The sequence below is a fragment of the Ambystoma mexicanum genome, chromosome 2p (assembly GCF_040938575.1).
Source record: "Ambystoma mexicanum isolate Mex_15411 chromosome 2p, UKY_AmexF1_1, whole genome shotgun sequence".
Lineage (NCBI taxonomy): Eukaryota > Metazoa > Chordata > Amphibia > Caudata > Ambystomatidae > Ambystoma > Ambystoma mexicanum.
This window is the reverse complement of record NC_090923.1, coordinates 803,733,554-803,752,413: the sequence shown is the minus strand read 5'-3', so window position 1 is coordinate 803,752,413 and position 18,860 is coordinate 803,733,554. Positions and strand designations below refer to the sequence as shown.

Sequence of the window (18,860 nt, the reverse complement as noted above, 5' to 3'; positions counted from 1 at the left end):
GTCCTGCTGGGAGTAAGCCACTATACTTCAGGTAAGTGTTCCTGTTTGCCTTTGTCTTTCCTCGTCTGTTTTTGTTGTATTGTATAGTTTGTTGTCTTGAATTGCTGTCCATTCCACTTTTGATGTTTGCTCTTTTGCTTTCTTCCCTTGCAGGTGATGTTGCCGGCCCGGCAGAAGCTGCAGAGCTTGAGGCGACAACCAGAGGGAATGAGGAACAAAGCTGCAGTGGTATAGTAGCTGGTAAATTGTTAACTAGGGGCGTACGGGGTTCAAATGCGGCGCAACCCTAGGATGGATGTTCTAACCTTCTCTTTCTTCTTCTTCACAGGGTCCGAGTTCATGGATGCTGAGTGCGGTGCTGCGGCGTCAGGATCAAGATCACTGGATGTCAGGAGATGAGTCTGCAGATGAAGTGATGAAGCACCGGTTTCCTGGAGGTGAGTATGCAGGAGAAGGCCTAGTTTCAAAGGTAAGTAAACTGGTCCAAGTGGCCGTGAGTGTCACATTGCACGTGAGTGCACAGTAACGGTGTAACGCTTACCTGACTCTGCGGGGACACCACTCTTTATAATGTAACTTTCTTCTCTGAGTGCGTTGTTCTAACCCTTAGTTTTTATTTCCCGAAATCTTAAGCTCCAATAGACTAGGAATCTATGAGGAAACACAAGAACATAGATAAATGTAACTTTCCCAAGGTAACTTGCACTAACTAATCTTCCTATCTATCTTCCCCTTCAATCTCTCTACTCTTACCTTTGATTGGTATATTGTGGGCTATCCATCCTGCTTCTGCGCAGGGGCGCTTGTCCTGAAGATGGAAGGGGGTGGCAATTGGGATCTTACTGTAGAAGGGTGATTGGAGGGAAGGCAAATAGGCACAGGAAGGAACCAAATAGCCACTGTATAATAACCACCTATCAAACTGGAGTGACTCCTAAACCCTTGGACTGGATTGAAAACAGGACCTTGAGGTGATGTGTACGAATGACAATAAACCTGAGAAGAACTGTAACAGGGGTTCAATATGGAATGGTACAGAATTTCCTAATGACGTTGTCCAAAGTATAAACAATGACAAAATGAACGGAGAGAATTATTTAACTATTGCGAGTTCAATGAAGTGTCACAAGTTCAAGGTGTTTCACAGAGAAGACATAGCAACAGGAACCCTGAGGCAAGAGTCTGCGTGTTACTAGTGACAGACTCCTCACAAACGTTTTGAGTGCCGGAGCCCCGACACTCGACACCTGACTGGAACTGATCATGGCGCTATGCGCACTATCCACCACAATAAATATACCAGAAACAATACTGGCGGAAAGCGCGAGCACAGCTAAGCGTTGCCGCTAACTTACTTCAATTAGAAAGATTCGCCCCAAACGTGTAACGAACACCAAAGGCAAGTAGAGCGAGGGGCAAGGTAAGGAATGCTAGGAATAACGGAAGCACGGAACCAGGAACTATGAACCATGAAGAAAGAACGGGGTTCTGAGGAGAATCTTGACAGGATCCGCGGTAAGCGTCCTTTGAAAACAAAACAGACGCGAAGCGCGGAACGCTAAGGGGGAGGGGCTTAAATACTGAAGGCGTGACAACAACTAGACTGCACAGCCCCCATACCAGGAATTTCACCGGGGGCCATGTTTGAAGGAGAGGAAGTGTCAAAACTACATAGCCAAGGACCTACCTTCCCTGAGCCCAGGATCTATATGCAGTTAGCCAAGACATTTTAGTAGATTTTGTGAGGGGAAACCCGGTGGTCATGACAGTACTCCCCCCCCCCCCAAAGCCCCTCCAAGACTGGAACTCCCCCTCCCAGGTTTGCACGGGTTATTTACGTGAAAGGCCTTTAACAACCTAGGGGCGTGAAGGTTTTCAACAGGTTCCCATGTTCTGTCCTGAGGACCATAGCCTTTCCAATCCACTAAGTAGTACAGTTTATTACACACAATCTTTGAGTCCAGGATGGCCTTGACTTCATACTCCAACTGATCATTCTCCACTTCCACGGGAGCTGGCGCCTCTTGGATTCGGGTGTTTGGATAGACTGGTTTCAAAAGGGACACGTGAAACACAGAGTGGATCTTCATGGTTTTTGGAAGGATGAGCTTCATGGCTACAGGATTGATTATCTTCTCAATGGCAAAAGGTCCCAGGAATCGCGGAAGGAATTTTCGTGATCCTTTTAAGGCCAAGTTCTGAGTGGATAACCACACCAAATCCCCCACTTTATACTCTGGAGCATCGCATCTTTTGCTGTCCGCAAATTTCTTCTGGGACTCTTTAGCCAAATATAAGTGTTCCTTTGCTTGAGCAATGGATGTTGTGATTTTTTCATGCAGACATTTAACCGCTGGCATTTCCAAAGGTTCTGGTGGGTCGTAGGCTGATGTACGAGGATGCCGGCCGTGTAGGGTATAAAAAGGACTCAATCCAGTGGAGGCATGCACTGAGTTATTATATGCATATTCCGCAACCCATAAAACATTTAACCAGGTGTCTTCGAGTTGATGTAGCATGCATCTGATATACTGTTCCAGAGTTTGGTTGGTTCGCTCAGTTTGGCCATCAGTTTGGGGATGATGGCTCGTGGACAGGCGTACATCAATCTTTGCCAATTCACAACACTTCTTCCAAAATTTAGAAACAAATTGACTTCCCCGATCTGAAACCACTATTGTGGGGAAACCATGCAATTTCACAATATTCTCCAGAAAGGTTCTTGCCAGAACAGCCGCTGTGGGAAGACCTTTCAATGCGATAAAATGCGCCATCTTTGAGAATAAGTCCACTACCACTAAAATGGTATCACAACCTCCACAATTTGGTAAATCTGTGATGAAGTCCATCGAAATTGTGTGCCAGGGAACAGGGGGCACACTCAGAGGTTGGAGAAGACCAGCTGGTTTCCTTTTTTGAGTCTTATTTTGAGCACAGTTGCCACATGTTCTCAAATACTGAATGACATCTTTTCTCCAAGTTGGCCACCAATACGATCTCTTCACTTTATTCAAGGTTTTCGTGATTCCGGGATGACCTTCCAACAGGGTTCCATGATAATTAGCCATTACTTGTTCTTGCAGTTTTGGTGTGGGTAAGTACAGACGTTCCTGATAGAAAGGTAAGTCATCCAAAATTGTGAAACGTTCCCCCTTCGATTCCCATCTCGCCAACTCATCTTTAGTCATGCTGGTTTTAATCTCATTTCGTAGTTCTTGAAATGTTGAATCAGCAGTGTCCATTACTCCAAGTACCTTCTCCCCAGAAACGATTTCCACTGGGTTCACAGGTATATAAGCTCCATCACCTTTTCTGATACGGGATAAGGCATCCGCCTTACCATTTCGCACTCCTGGTCTGAAGGTAATGATGAAATCATATTCGGCAAAAAAGAGGGCCCATCGCAACTGCCTCGAGGATTGTGCCTTTGCAGAGCGCAAATATTGCAAGTTGCGATGGTCAGTAAAAATGGTCACAGTGTGTCTTGCTCCGAGCAGATGCTGCCTCCATTCTTTGAGTGCGCACTTTATAGCCAAAAGCTCTTTATCTGTGATGGTATAATTCAGTTCAGCAGCAGAGAATTTCTTAGACCAAAAGGCCACTGGGTGCAGTTCTTTGGTGTTAGGATTGCGCTGAGACAAAACTGCTCCCATGGCAACATTTGAAGCATCCGTTTCAACCACAAATGGAAGGTCAGGTCTTGGATGTTGGAGAACAGGTGCGGTGGTGAATCTCTCTTTCAATTTTTTAAAGGCTTCATCAGCTTCCTTAGTCCAATCAAATTTTCTATTTTTCCTGAGTAACAAGGTAATGGGATGAACCAGGCGAGAAAAATCAGAAACAAACCGCCTATAAAAATTGGCAAATCCAAGAAAGCTCTGAATTCCTTTGACTGAAGTAGGGGCGGGCCAAGACGTAATGGCATCAACCTTTCTGTTGTCCATCTGAATGCCTCGTGCAGACAGGATAAAACCCAAAAACTCCACTTCCGGGACATGGAACTGACATTTCTCTAATTTAACGTACAAAGAGTTATCCTTCAGAATTTGCAGCACTGATGTTACATCCTTCACATGATCCGAATGGTTTGCGGAGAAGATGAGAATGTCATCCACATAAACCACCACACAGATGTCTAAATATTCTCTAAGGATGTCATTCATAAATGACTGAAAGGCTGCTGGAGCATTACAAAGCCCAAAGGGCATAACCTGATATTCAAAGAGCCCAAACCGCGTTCGAAAGGCAGTTTTCCACTCCTCCCCCTCCTTAATACGGATAAAATGATAGGCGCCTCTCAAATCAAGCTTGGTGAATACTCGTGCCTGTTTCACCTGCTCCTGTAAAGTTGAAATAAGGGGGAGAGGATATCGATTCTTCACAGTAATTTGGTTTAGGGCTCTGTAATCTATACATGTTCTTAAATCACCTTCTTTCTTGGGCACAAAAAAAAGAGGGGATGCCGCTGGTGACTTGGATGGCCTGATAAAACCATTAGCTAAATACTGGTCCAAATAAGACTTCAAGTGCGCATTCTCTTTTTCTGTGAGAGCATAAATTCTACTGTACGGAAGTTGAGCTCCTGGAATGAGGTCAATATGGCAGTCATAAGGTCTATGTGGAGGTAATACTTCAGCCTGTTTTTCTTCTTGAAATATTTCCTGGAATCTTTGATATTCTTCTGGCAATGAACCCATTAGACCCAAGGTAGATTGAGTAGATGCATCAGGCTGTCTTGTAATTCTGGAACCTTCAGTTGAGAAACACACGCTCAGACACTTGGTGGGGAAGGTCAGGGTCCGGGAGCACCAATCGATGATCGGGTTATGCTTCTCCAGCCAAGGTATCCCCAAGAGGATTCGGAATTGTGGAGCTCGAATTAGGTCAAAAGAGATCCTCTCCTTGTGTCCTTCCTGGCACAGCATAGTGAGTGGGTTGGTGCACTGTGTAACAGGTCCTGACACCAATGGTGTGCCATCGACCCCGGAAACATTCTCGGCTTCCAACTTGTTCCTCAAAGAGAATCCCAATTTGCTTGCCAGATGCTGATCCATATAGTTGCCAACTGCCCCACAGTCAATGTATGCCATTAAGGCATGTCTTTCGGTGGGAGTTTCAGGATTAAAAAGGACAATAGGAAACACAAAGTGTGAGGTCGCTGCAACCTTTTCCATGCTCGACAAGTGGACCTCTAGACTTGTCGGGCACTGGAGTTTTCCGCATTCTGTTCTCTTTTGTCCTGATTAACTCCTCCTAGGGGTTTCCGAGCAGGTTTCACTGGGCACTCTTTCAAAAAATGACCAGCCTTGCCACAATAAAGACACAACTGCAGTTGTCTCTTTTCTCGCTCAGCTTGAGATATTGGGCCTCGGATTCCACCCAACTGCATTGGTTCTGAATGAGCATCCACTCCGGGCTTAACCACTGGTTCTCTGGGACGGATCAGAAGGGGCCGATTGTCTTGACGAGCACGATCTGTTCTCCTGTCCTGAAGACGATGATCCAATTGGATTGTTAAATCTATGAAATCTGTAATACCTTCTGGTGGGTTTACTACTTGAGCCAAAACATCTTTCAGTTCACTGGGTAGACCACGATAGAACAGTGTTGTTCTCTTTTCTGTAGGCCAATTGGTTTCTGCCACCAGTCTATTAAAAGTAGCAACGTATGCAAGGAGCTCCTGGTTACCTTGCTTTAAGGACAGCAACTCATTGTCCAGAGCTTGTCCCTGCGTGTGACGAGCAAATAGTTTCTCTAATTCTCGTTGAAATTCTGTGAAGTTTTGTAATACTGGATCATCCCTATTTACCAAGGGAATGGACTAATCCGCAGCAACACCTCCCAGATAGGACAACACAAAGGCTACCTTAGATTGGTCATTTGGAAAAACTCCTGGCCTACACAGAAAGTGTAATCTGCACTGATTTAGAAACACTGCGAACCTTTTTGGGTCCCCTGTAAAGCGCTCCGGAGGAGCCAAAGGTATATTCCCTGGAATGACCACTTGAACAGGAACTGGGGGCGACGCAGAGGAAGAAGCCTGACCACTTCCATGGGGTAAAGGCACCTGCCCTGCTTGCTTCTGCAGCAGTTGACGAGCCAGTTCTTCAGTTCTTTCTCTATTTATTCCTAGTTCTCTTCTAAGAGCACTAGTTTCTGACCTGGCTGCAAAGACTTCGGTTCTTAATTCACCCAATAATTGGGTGAGTTGATCTATCTCAGAAGATCCCATGATGTCCAGGCATAGTACTTTTCAGTATGGCGGCTTCGCGTTCTGTAACGCTTACCTGACTCTGCGGGGACACCACTCTTTATAATGTAACTTTCTTCTCTGAGTGCGTTGTTCTAACCCTAAGTTTTTATTTCCCGAAATCTTAAGCTCCAATAGAATAGGAATCTATGAGGAAACACAAGAACATAGATAAATGTAACTTTCCCAAGGTAACTTGCACTAACTAATCTTCCTATCTATCTTCCCCTTCAATCTCTCTACTCTTACCTTTGATTGGTATATTGTGGGCTATCCATCCTGCTTCTGCGCAGGGGCGCTTGTCCTGAAGATGGAAGGGATTGGCAATTGGGATCTTACTGTAGAAGGGTGATTGGAGGGAAGGCAAATAGGCACAGGAAGGAACCAAATAGCCACTGTATAATAACCACCTATCAAACTGGAGTGACTCCTAAACCCTTGGACTGGATTGAGAACAAGACCTTGAGGTGATGTGTACGAATGACAATAAACCTGAGAAGAACTGTAACAGGGGTTCAATATGGAATGGTACAGAATTTCCTAATGACGTTGTCCAAAGTATAAACAATGACAAAATGAACGGAGAGAATTATTTAACTATTGCGAGTTCAATGAAGTGTCACAAGTTCAAGGTGTTTCACAGAGAAGACATAGCAACAGGAACCCTGAGGCAAGAGTCTGCGTGTTACTAGTGACAGACTCCTCACAAACGTTTTGAGTGCCGGAGCCCCGACACTCGACACCTGACTGGAACTGATCACGGCGCTATGCGCACTATCCACCACAATAAATATACCAGAAACAATACTGGCGGAAAGCGCGAGCACAGCTAAACGTTGCCGCTAACTTACTTCAATTAGAAAGATTCGCCCCAAACGTGTAACGAACACCAAAGGCAAGTAGAGCGAGGGGCAAGGTAAGGAATGCTAGGAATAACGGAAGCACGGAACCAGGAACTATGAAACATGAAGAAAGAACGGGGTTCTGAGGAGAATCTTGACAGGATCCGCGGTAAGCGTCCTTTGAAAACAAAACAGACGCGAAGTGCGAAACGCTAAGGGGGAGGGGCTTAAATACTGAAGGCGTGACAACAACTAGACTGCACAGCCCCCATACCAGGAATTTCACCGGGGGCCATGTTTGAAGGATAAGGAAGTGTCAAAACTACATAGCCAAGGACCTACCTTCCCTGAGCCCAGGATCTATATGCAGTTAGCCAAGACATTTTAGTAGATTTTGTGAGGGGAAACCCGGTGGTCATGACAAACGGGAAGCACCGGCCTTAAGGATGGAACAGCTTATATAGCTGAACTTCTGAAGCCACGCCTGCCAGGTGCAGCCTGCCTGCCACACCCTGCCTCACCCGATGAGTCGCCACATGAAGACCAGGCCTAGGGACCCACACCCGATGAGTCAGCACATGAGGATGTTCTCTGGAATAAAGGCTTTCAGCTCCTGAAAAGTTCTTGTAAAATAAAAGCACTCCTGCACTGAAATAAAGTAAAAGCACTCCTGAACGGAAATAAAGTGTTCCTGCTCACATCTCTATATGAGCCTGGCGCCAAAGGTGCAAAGACTGAGTCCAGCCCCTGTGTTTATAGCTCCCAAAGGGACATAAGTGAGTCAAGTGACCCATTGGCCCCATCACTAGATGGTGTGGTATTTGTGTTCTTGGGCCTGTGGCCATGACATGTAGTAGCAAGAAAGACACAGACTCAAAGATATATTTTCAAAACCTTTATTTCTAAACATTCCTGGGTTGGTTACTTCTTCCCGTTGCCCTGGTATCACTGTGGTTGGGATGATGCTATCTCGAATCCGATTTCGGATGGATATAGGGATCTTGAGATAGACCTCCTGATCCCTGTGCACACAAGTGATACAAACCCTTTCCCCTTGTTTGATTCTTTCGAGAGGGACCAGGTCGGATCTTACTGTGGTCTGCATGCTGCCTGAGTCAATGATAGCCCGCACTGCCATACCGTGTACATCCAGGCTCATGGACAGATGGATTTGGGATGCCACAGTAACATGCAGTTCTGGTTTCTATAACTTGTACCCTGTTCTTCCCATTCATCCTCTATTAAGCATCCGATTTCCATTGGTTCTTGATTTCGGTTCTGGGAGCAGTTCCAAGCTATATGTCCGGGCTCTTTACAAGAGAAATAAACAAATAGGGTGGGCTTACTTCTTAGCTGATAAGAAGTCTGAAGCTCGCCCTTTAGAAGGGGTCCTCAATAGCAGAGTTTTAGACATTCGCTCCACTGAAATTGCATGGCTAGTCTATCAAAATTTAGCAAAACATTTCCTAAATTGTCTCCTTCTTTATAAGGCTCTAGAACCCCTTGGGGAATACTAGGTTTTACCTGTACCTTTATCAATCTTTCCAACGCCTCCTGAAACCGTTTTTCAGCCTCAATCTGGTGGTCCCCTAAACAGGTTTATACTTCCTCGATGGGGGCCATATTTGTAAGTAGCGTGATAGTTTTCTCTGTTTTCCATCCTGAACCAGGGTCCGAAAAGTTTTCGGAGCTTGTGTCAGAACCCTGTTCAGAGGCCTTTTGTCTCTCTGTTAGTTATTCTGGAGGATAAATGGGGGAATTCGTGGAGACATTTCAAAGGTCTATGGCTGCCAAATCCTTCACCACAAGTGCTGCTCCCAATCCACTAGGTCGGATATATGTATAGGGATATCTGACTTTCGGAATGAGGTGGGCCCACTGCTTGAGGTGATAGCAAGACAGAGGAAGAGTATCAAGACAAGTTGGCCCTGAAAGAATAAGTCTTGAGGAAGAAGCAGGAGTTTTGCCTAGAATATGTTGTTTAATTATCGAGACTCTGTCCTGATCTTCTACCTGTGCAATGATGTTATCCTAGCTAGGTAGAAATACGGCATGGGAACTCAACTTTTATCTATTGAACTGTATCTCACCATGACACCATATGTGGGACAGGCATGGTATCAATAGAGACACAGACTGAATGATACATTTTCAAAACCTTTATTTCTAAAAGTTGCTGGGTTGGTCTATTGCCTTAATGGCCCTAACACAAAAGGGATGTTTCCCTTAACTGGTGTTTCTAAGGGCTGTCAAAATCTAGAAGTTCAAAATAAAAATCTGTCTGTCTAAACCTGCCCTCACTCTTTGATAAAAATGAGTTAGGAAGTATTTCAAAAGCAAAAGGTGGTGGTTAAACAAAAATAGGAAACCACAATTGGTTTTCAGGTGGCCGTCTCACCAGATATAGGTTGGACAGCTTCAAAAGGGTTTGTTCATAGAACCTTCTTCATAGTTCAAACAATGTCAATGTCTTTAACACCTTGGGGTTCCTCCCCCCAAGCTTCCTTTCCTTCAGTAACACAAAATAGACAAGAATCCACTTTGATAGGCCTCTTAGGGTTCCCTTCCCCAAGCTTAGGCCTCTTCCAAGTTCAAATACAAGTACAACTTGTGGGCCCCTCAGGGTTCCCTTCCCCAAACCCCAGCCTCTTTTAACTTCAAACACAAATACACTTCTTGGGCCTCTCAGGGATCCCGTACCCAAGCTCAGGCCTCTTCCAAGTTCAAATACAAGTACACCTTGTGGGCCCCTCAGGGTTCCCTTCCCCAAACCCCAGCCTCTTTTAACTTCAAACACAAATTTACTTCTTGGGCCTTTCAGGGTTTCCTTCCCCAAGCTAAGGCCCCTTTTGAGCTTACCTCTTCGTGTCCACTGGCACCTTCCACCATGTTTTCCTGTGCACACTTGTACTTTCTTTACCTTTTTGTGCCCCCTGGTACCTTCCTTCTTGCTTTCCTGTGCAAACTGCACTCTGCCGGGTCGTTTGCACCCTTCTCTCTTTTTGGGCCGCTTCCGCCCTGTTCAATGCTTCAATGTAGTCCTTTTTCCTTTGCATCTCTTGCACGCTCTGTTTTCTGAATTTCTCTTACTTTCTCTTACTTTCTCTTCATTTTATTTCAATCTATTTCTTCAGTTTCCTTTCTTTCCTCTGTTCTGCTCCTTGACTCGTAACATTTCACACATTTTCCTCTGCCCGCTCTGCTTCAGTCAGTCTCATGCTCCCAAGTCTCTCTCTCTTCTCTCTTCTCTCTCTCTCTCTCTCTCTCTTCCCCCCCTCACCTCCCCACAAGACTCACCCAGGCATCAGGGAGGTGAAAAGCGGTCCCTCCTGGTTGTTCGGAACTGAGGTCAGGGTTTCACTACCTGCCCCTCGGATACCCTTGGGGCCAGCACAGGTCCCAAGGTAACAAGCAATGTTTAACCTGCCAACAGTAGCCTGCAGGGTGCTTCTCTCCAGCTCTCTGGAGACACTGCTCCCTAGCCATGCTGCAGCCCCTCTTCTTTGAGACCTCAGAGGAATTAATCGCATGGAGCAGTTGCCGGAAAGAAAGGAAGACAACAGAAGTGCCGTCAGGTGAACGGAAACAGTTATGTAGTCATCTGACATTAAATACACGACCCAGATATGAACACAGTGGTGGGGAGCCTGGGAACTCGGTTTACAAGACCTTATTTTGAACAGCAGAAACCCTGATTTGACCTTTTTGGGAGTGGTATAGTGACTGGAAACTTCCACCTCCATGTTAGATGTTCTCCCCCAATGGGTCCGGGGGTTCTTTTGTTGTCCTCTTCTAGGAAGTGCTTAGAGTACTAATAGTACTCGGTCAACAAACTCCAGGGTGCGCGGGGAACAAGTGGTGGCTGGGCCTTTACAGGTATTCCGGGTGGGCAGTATGTTAAAGCTTATGTTGGGGAAAGTTTGTTACAACAGGGCCTTATCAATCACATGGGTGGAAACATGGTAGAAACCCAGGAGTTGTTAACATGATGAAACGGAACCTGGGAGCTCTTTAATTTGACGTGGAGAGTGGCGGATGCTCAGGGGAAGCCAGATGGCAGAAACACTTAAGATCTCCTCCTGGAATGTACGGGGACTAAACAACTATGTGAAGAGAGTGCGAGTCGCTACATGCCGGTATCGTAAGGGGATTCATATAGCCCTGCTACAGGAGACACACCTCACACCAGTGAAACAATCCCAGGTACTGAAAAAATGGGGTGGGAAAGGGTTTGGATCAGTATATTCTAATTATGCAAGGGGAGTCCTTATTTGGGTGGCACCTGCGGTGCCCTTCCACAAGATAGGAGTTCAAACAGATACTGAGGGGAGACTGGTACAGGTACATGGGTTCCTTGACAAGAAGGAAGTCTGTCTGAGCAATACTTATGCACTTATTACAGCGCAGCCACCATTGTTTTCGCTCCCTATATGCTAGCCTGGCCCCCTTTCGAGGCATGACATGGATTTGTGGAGGAGACTTCAATTATACACTGGACCTGGGGTTAGACAGGTTAGACAAAAATGTGTTATCCCCAACCCCATCCCACCACCCCCGGCTAAGATCTTGAGAACACTGATGGAGGATTTAGAACTGCATGAGGTCTGGATATGGGTGCATGGACAGGATAGAGAGTTTTCATTTTATTCGACTGTGCATAACATATACACAATAATAGATTACATTCGCCCAGGGATAGATCAGCTGGGAGACTTTGTGATTGCCTCCTATGAAGCAAGAACCTTCTCAGACCACTCATCCCTAGTAGTTGAATGGATACTCAGCAACCATCCCGACCGATACCCTTGTGGGAACTGAGAGTAGAAACCCTACGAGATGGTCCCTTCAGGGAAGAACTGGACCAGCAGATAGAAGAGTATTTCAACTTCAATATGGATAGCGTTCAAGGTATGCAGACTGTTTGGGATGCTTTCAAAGTGGTGAACAGGGGCGCAGATATAGTCAAGAAGGGAAGGGTCCAGAAGGTCTTAGAACAACAACTGGCAGACACTGAGGCTACAATTAAGAGGATAGAGGGATCTAGGACCAAGACAGTGGAATCAGAAGGGAGACGTATTGAACTCAGACAGGAGTGTCTTGCGCACTGGGAAAGGTTGGGGAGATACAGCTACGCAAAGTACTCTGAGAAATTGCACAGACAGGGTTATAAGCCAGGTAGGCTGCTGGCCTGGTTAACAAGAAGCACAGGAACTCGGGAAGGGATTGTCAAGGTAACAGATGAATGTGGTGCAGCTAGAGGTTGCAAAAATAAATTAATCAGACCTTTTGGATCTTTTACCAAAAATTGTATGAGGACTCAGGAGTCACCAAAGAGAGGGAAATAGTAAAGACCCTGACAGAACACTGAACGCAGAGCAGAAGGAGATGCTGGATGCTCCACTCACAGTGGAAGAGCTGAGGGATGTGATAGCCATGCTCCCCACAGGCAAAACTCCGGGAGGAGATGGCTTCCCAGCAGAGTTTTATAGGGAATTTGCAGATGTAATAGCCCCAACATTACTTCTGTTGTATGAGAAAGGGAAACTACCCAACAGCTTGGAAGAATCCATCACACTCCCGATTCTGAGGCCCAGAAATGAAGGGAAATTTTGCAAATCCTATAGGCCGTTATCATTAATTAATGAAGACACCAAAATCCTCACTGCAGTGTTGGCCGAGAGATTAAAAAGGGTGATTACAACACTAATACACCCAGATCAAATGGGCTATGTCCTGGGCAGAGCAACAAAAGAAAACATGAGAAGCTTACATGTAGTAATGGACAGAACACAGAAATGGCCAGAGGGCTGCACAGTGGTGGTGCTATATGCCATCAAGGAGTTTAACTCGGTCAGGTGGGAGTGGCTGTTTGCATCCCCCAGAGGCTTCGCATGGGGGGCAATTTCATGAGGTGGGTCCAAATGCTTTACTCTAGCCCAACTGCGAGAGTATGCACTGGTAGGCACGTATCGAAACAGTTCCCAATTCACAGGGGCACAAAGCAGGGTTGCCCCTTATCCCCCTTGTTGTACATTCTGGCACTAGAACCCCTAGCAATATTTATGAGGAAAACATTCTAAGACATGGGACTCTATGCAGAGGGCGTACATCATGTGCTATCCCTATATGCAGGATGGGCATGCGGCGTAAGAAGCATAGCTCTGAACATCTTATACAGGGAGCACGTGGACGGAGGGTTGCGCCTCCTGCACTTCGAACTCTACTACTTGGCAAGACAGCTTCAACATGTGGCAGGGTGGCTTGCGAACATACCTTGATGAGCCCAGGTTTAGCCCCGTTCTTTCTAAAAGAGGTGTTGTGGCTCAGTAGGGAGAGGGTTGAGGACCCTCCGGTCCTCCTACAGTTAGGCATAAAGATATGGACCAGAACCAAAGTAATACTAAAACTCAAAGAACCCTACTCCACCCAGATCCCTCTGGCAGCCATATACAGAGACAATGGAGGAAATTTAGCACAGAGTAGAATATACTGGGATGACAAGGGTGAAGTAACAATTGGAGATCTTTATTCCTCAGAACAGCCCCTGACATTCCAGGAATTAAGGTAAAACATTTGGGATACACATGCGCCTGTTCATAACATATTCCAGAATAATACACACATTACGAAATAAGGGGAAGAGAATAAGGTGCTGGGACTGCTATACAACGTGTCTGAGGGTGGACATGCAGTGTCTAAATTGTATCAGGGACTGCTAGAGGCATTACCCAAAGATCTAACCAAGGGGAAAAGAGCATGGGAATCAGACATGGGCAGGGAGCTCAGGGAAGGGTGGTGGTTGAAGGGGCTGTTATACCCCAAGAAGGTCTCACGAAATGCCAGACTAAAACTGACCCAATATTATATACTCAACAGAGCATAGAAGGTGCAGGCATGGGGCACATGTTCTGGTCCTGCCCAGTAATCCAAGAGTTCTGGCATGGTATGGAAGCAAGGTTGAAGAAGGGTGGCATAACAGGATATGAATGGTTGTCGGAAGCAAGCCTCCTTGGGGGTGTACAAACGGCCCAAAAAAGCTAAGCCAGAAAATAAGATCATATATCTGGCCTGGGTACTAGCAAAAAGAAGAATTGCAATGGCATGGAAGGCACATGATAGATAGTGGGAGGATCTAAAAAGATTGTCCATGGCAGAAGCTGTGGTGTGGTATGAAGCACTCCAACTGGGTAGAAAGGAGTGCTCAGGCGATATAACAACCTGGAACGCCATAGTACGTGCTCTCTTCACCTCACCCGATGACAAACCCCCCTGATACATTAGGTTTACCAGAAATAGATTCTGAATTGGTGAAGGACGGTGACCGGGTTTAGGGCGGAGGGCCAAGAGCTCAGCAGGGGATCTCCATTACCAATGTGACAGAATGCAAGAGAACCTTTAGAAGGTAATGGCTGTGTTTTCAGTTCAAGTTTGGGTTGGGGTTAGGGAGGGATTGTTGGAAGAGGGTGTGGAAGAAAGGGAATGAGTTATATGAAAAATGTGAAGATCTTGAAGATGACAATTCAATTTAAACAACTTTGATCTCGTTATAAAATTAATAAACAAATAAAAAAATTAACATTGCACACTTTCCCCACTCTAGTACTGAGATGAGTAAGAACTGAGAGTAATAGACACTACTTATTCTCACCACTTTGATACTGGTACGAAGAAGATGCTTGAAGGTCAGGCATATCCTGGTAATCAGGGTGAGGCAACCTTAATTAATGGACTACACCTGCAGCCCCTTGAAGGACCACAGGTGTATACAAGGTGGTCTGTAGATGCATATGAGGGAAGCAGCAGCAGAGAAAACAACAGCAGTGGGAGATGAAGAAAACGAAGCATCCAGGGAAGGATCACGAGAAGCTGAGCCGCCGAGGAACTTACCAAGGTCCCAAGAGTCCTGCTGGTGAGACTCTACAGGAGGGAGAACCCTCGGACAAGAAGGCGGGCAGCAGGCACTGCAGGGGAGTGAAGGCAGAGCTACGCACGAAAGCCGGCAAGTGCTGAAAGAAGCACTCAGCAAAAGGCTTTCCGGTTTGGGGAGAAGCCATCAAAAGGAACTGCCGGGTCTGGAAGAGTGTCGGGGACCATGGAGTTACCCGGACACTCCAAGAGACCGTGAATGGAGTAGAGGTCTCTGGAAGTAAGCAAAATTACGCTTATTGAATACTGAACTGGCAATAAGTAAAACCTTCATATATTAAATACTGAAGTGAAAAGAAGGCAAAGACTATTTATTTTGAATATCGTGAAACAGCACAACTGCTAACATTGAACCTCAAAGTGAATGCAAATAACCAATTTGCTAAGACTGAACTTTGAATTGAAAGATAATTGGAAACCAAGGTGAATGAAAGACCCTGATTGAAGAGTTGAAGTAAAGGCTGAATAAGCGCTTGTTGTGAAGCTGCATTTAAGAAACCACTTGTTTGGTGAAGTTGTGGAGTTGCTTTTAAGATACCATTGGTTCAGCTGCAATATTGAACTACTTAAAAAGAGGTGGAAGTTCCTGGCTGCGTGACCTATAACGGGTGGATTGTGTGATCCAAAAACTGCGCCCAGACTAGAGAACTACTACTTGATGAATAAAGAACTGTTGAAAGCGAATGCAAGGTTCCTGGTTGCATGATCTGTAGTGGGTGGATCGTTTGGTCTAACAACTGCCCCAAGACCAGAGAACCCCTATATGCTAACACGGAAGGCGGTTGTTGTGTAAAGAGGAACACTACCATAGGTGCATATAAGACTTGGAGAAGGGATCCGTGAGCTGTAAAGAACTATGGAAACACTGTTTAAAGAGATAGCTTCAAGATACTTCTTTTTGTGACATCTTTTTGACATTGATCTTGGGGAAGGGAACCCTGAGCTGTGCTGCTCTGGAACTATATTGAACTTGGGGAAGGGCATCCCGACATTTACAAAGGTGTGTGGAACTTTGTTCATTCAAATCCAGAAGAAGGTAAATTGAACATTGTGTTAACTGGTTGAGATTGACATTTGGGGGAAAAGAGGTTGAAGAGTACGCCTGAGCTGGCAATAGCTCAGAACATTACTTTTGGGACACTGTTTAGTTTATGGTTGACATCCCCTACACATTGTTTTGTCTTAGTTGTGAGGGCAAACAATGGTTTTGAACACAGACAGATTTTTCAGTTGAACTTACTGAAACAGACCTTCCTTAGTTTCTTTAGGTAGGGAAATCCCACTGTACTATAGGACATGTTAGGTCTTACTCCAGCCTGACATTTTATTTAATAAAGCCTTTTTTATAAGTTGAATCTGTTGCCTGTGTCTCCTTTCACGATGCCAACCTCACACTAACCATCAAAAAAACAGTTAATTTAAAAACTTTGTGCATTGCCCATCATTCATACCATGGAGGGAGCACTTCCTCCTTCAGAAGTTAATTTCAACACCACACTCCTTCCAGAATGCTTAGCTCCAGCAATGCTGCACTAAGGCTAGTCCCCAACTCCAACAAAAAATGGCAAGGAGTATCTCCTTTTTCAGTTCTGACCACGAAACTGTGCGACACCCTACCCAAAACTCTCTGCCTGGAGGAGAACCACCTGGCTTTCAGGAAAAAGGTCAAGGCTTGGCTTCACAACCAACCACTTGGAAGGAAAAGGAAAACAATAGCAACCAACTAAAGTCTGTGCACCAGAAACCTGGGACAAGCAATTTTCAAAACTCTCTGCTCTAACATCTGTGGGAACCAAGCTGACCTATTGAACCTCGCTTGCATGACGCTTTTCCGCACCTTTAATCTCAGTGACATCTACCACTAAGAGCCAGGATGTAACAACAGCTCACTCCCACTCTCCACCCCCCATCCCTCAACTAACTCCTCACTACTAAATTCTTGCATCCTTACACCTACCACACTCCTACAGACGACCGCCTAGGTCAAGAGTACTTAACACATTCAGACCATATCCATCTTCTATCAACAACCATGCTGTTAATTGTTGCACTCCACAATCCGGGGGCTGGCCATGTGACTTACCTGCCAGGCCGGTACAAACCACAAACAACATACATATTTTCATAACGACACATGGGTAACAGGTACTTCCGACCGGCATTCATCAGTACGAAAGGTTTTTATGCATCAGCCTTCCCGCTATCTGACTAACACACCTTGCCCTCCTTTCTTACAGCGCCATGAGCGCCGAGGCCAACATTATTGGCAGAGCAGTGCTATATAAAACCCCTTTACTTTATAGCAGAAAAAGAGCCTTCTTGGTAGTAGAACAGAGAAGAGCAGGTTTGGTAGTAGAGCAGACTCTCAGATTTGACAGCAGAGAAGAGCAGGTTTGGTATCAGAGCAAATATAGGATTTCTGTCTCAATAACAGAAAATAGAAGTGCAGGGTTTGTACTAGAGCAGAGAATATCAGGTTTGGTAGTAGAGCAGAGAAGAGCAGGTTTGGTAGAAAAGCAGCTAAGAACAGGTTTGATAGAAGAGCAGAGAAGCTCAGGTTTGGTAATGGAGCAGAGAAGAGCAAATTTTGTAGAAGAGCAAAGCAGAAAAGTTTTGGAAGCAAAAAGAGCAGGCTGGTAAAGCGTACACACTCATGCTGACCAATGAGTACTAGTGCTGCAGCTAATACTTATTCCCAAAATAACAACATCCCTGGCTGCAGGACAGAAATCTGTAGATGTTCTTTATTAGCCAACTATATGATACATGTATTAAAATATTTCCTGTCAATCTGCGTTCCCATCTACTGTCCCAGGCATGCTTGCATGTACACAGGGTGCTGTATTGTGACCCAGTCCAGTTCTAAAGCTCCAAAATAGGTTCCCCCCTCCGGACACAAGGTGTGAAAATTGTTTTGCCAAGACAGAGGGACAATATGATGAAATGTGACTTCGGACTGCACCTTGGGTCCACCAGCCAGTGTTCGGTGTAGCACACGCTGGCCCAGAGAAGCTGTGGTGACTTCCTGTTCCTTGCTTAGCAAGGCAGGAGGCTGCTTTGTTAAGGTGGTGTCGTCTGCTCTCATGCGGCTGGTGGGAGATTGTAATTTGCGTTGGATTCTCAGCCAGGAGAGGCTGCTTTGCCATCCCTTCTTGCCCTCTCTGTAGAGAGGCTCTAAATGTGCCAGGATAGGAATGACTGATTGGAACTTTTCCCAGGTCATATCCCTTGCATCCTGAGTCACACAAGACTTTCCTTGAGCCTTGAACCCTGACCTATCGAGAGGAGGAAGTAGTCCCTTAATCATCAATGGCTCCAAAGTCTCATTCTCATCACGGCTAGTTTCCTTTCCGTGCATGGTCTTTCTCTTGTCATCTTGGCAAAATATTTGATTCAAGGCAGACTGCTTGTTTGTGTCCGAGAGTTTCAATAGAGTGGGCAATTTCAGACTTCCACTGGCCGGCGACCCAGTTATGACCTCCTTCAAGGTTTTCATGTGATTATTTTTCATTTCTAAGTCAGACCATAGACTGGCCAACTGCTCCTCCTTCAAGAGGAGAGCGGCCTTCCGAAGGCTCTCGTGGATTCCAAGAGGCAGCTCCACCTCATCAGGGTAGTCGCGACCTTTCAACTGTTGAGATGTGCCATCTGAAATTGACAACAATAAATACAAGACTTAAAACTACAGTGAAATGAAAAATGATCCCATGAACCCTATGACATTCAGCATTGCAGACCTACGGGAATGAGCAGGAAAAAAAGGCTCCAGGGTTCAGGTTTAGAATTATTTTTACAGCACACGTTGAAAATAAAATGTGGTGTAAAACTGGAAATGTTCTTTT

The 18,860-nt window shown here is 45.5% G+C and overlaps 1 protein-coding gene across 1 annotated transcript in view; it reads right to left on the bottom strand.

Moving 5' to 3' along the window:
- Positions 1-17,598: 17,598 nt before the first annotated feature.
- Positions 17,599-18,860, bottom strand: part of LOC138565931 (uncharacterized) — a 130,136-nt gene continuing 128,874 nt past the window's right edge. The window contains exon 3 of the mRNA XM_069643041.1: positions 17,599-18,666. Within this exon, the coding sequence (XP_069499142.1) occupies positions 17,822-18,666 (845 nt within the window). The 3' untranslated portion in view covers positions 17,599-17,821. The remainder of the gene's footprint in view (positions 18,667-18,860) is intronic.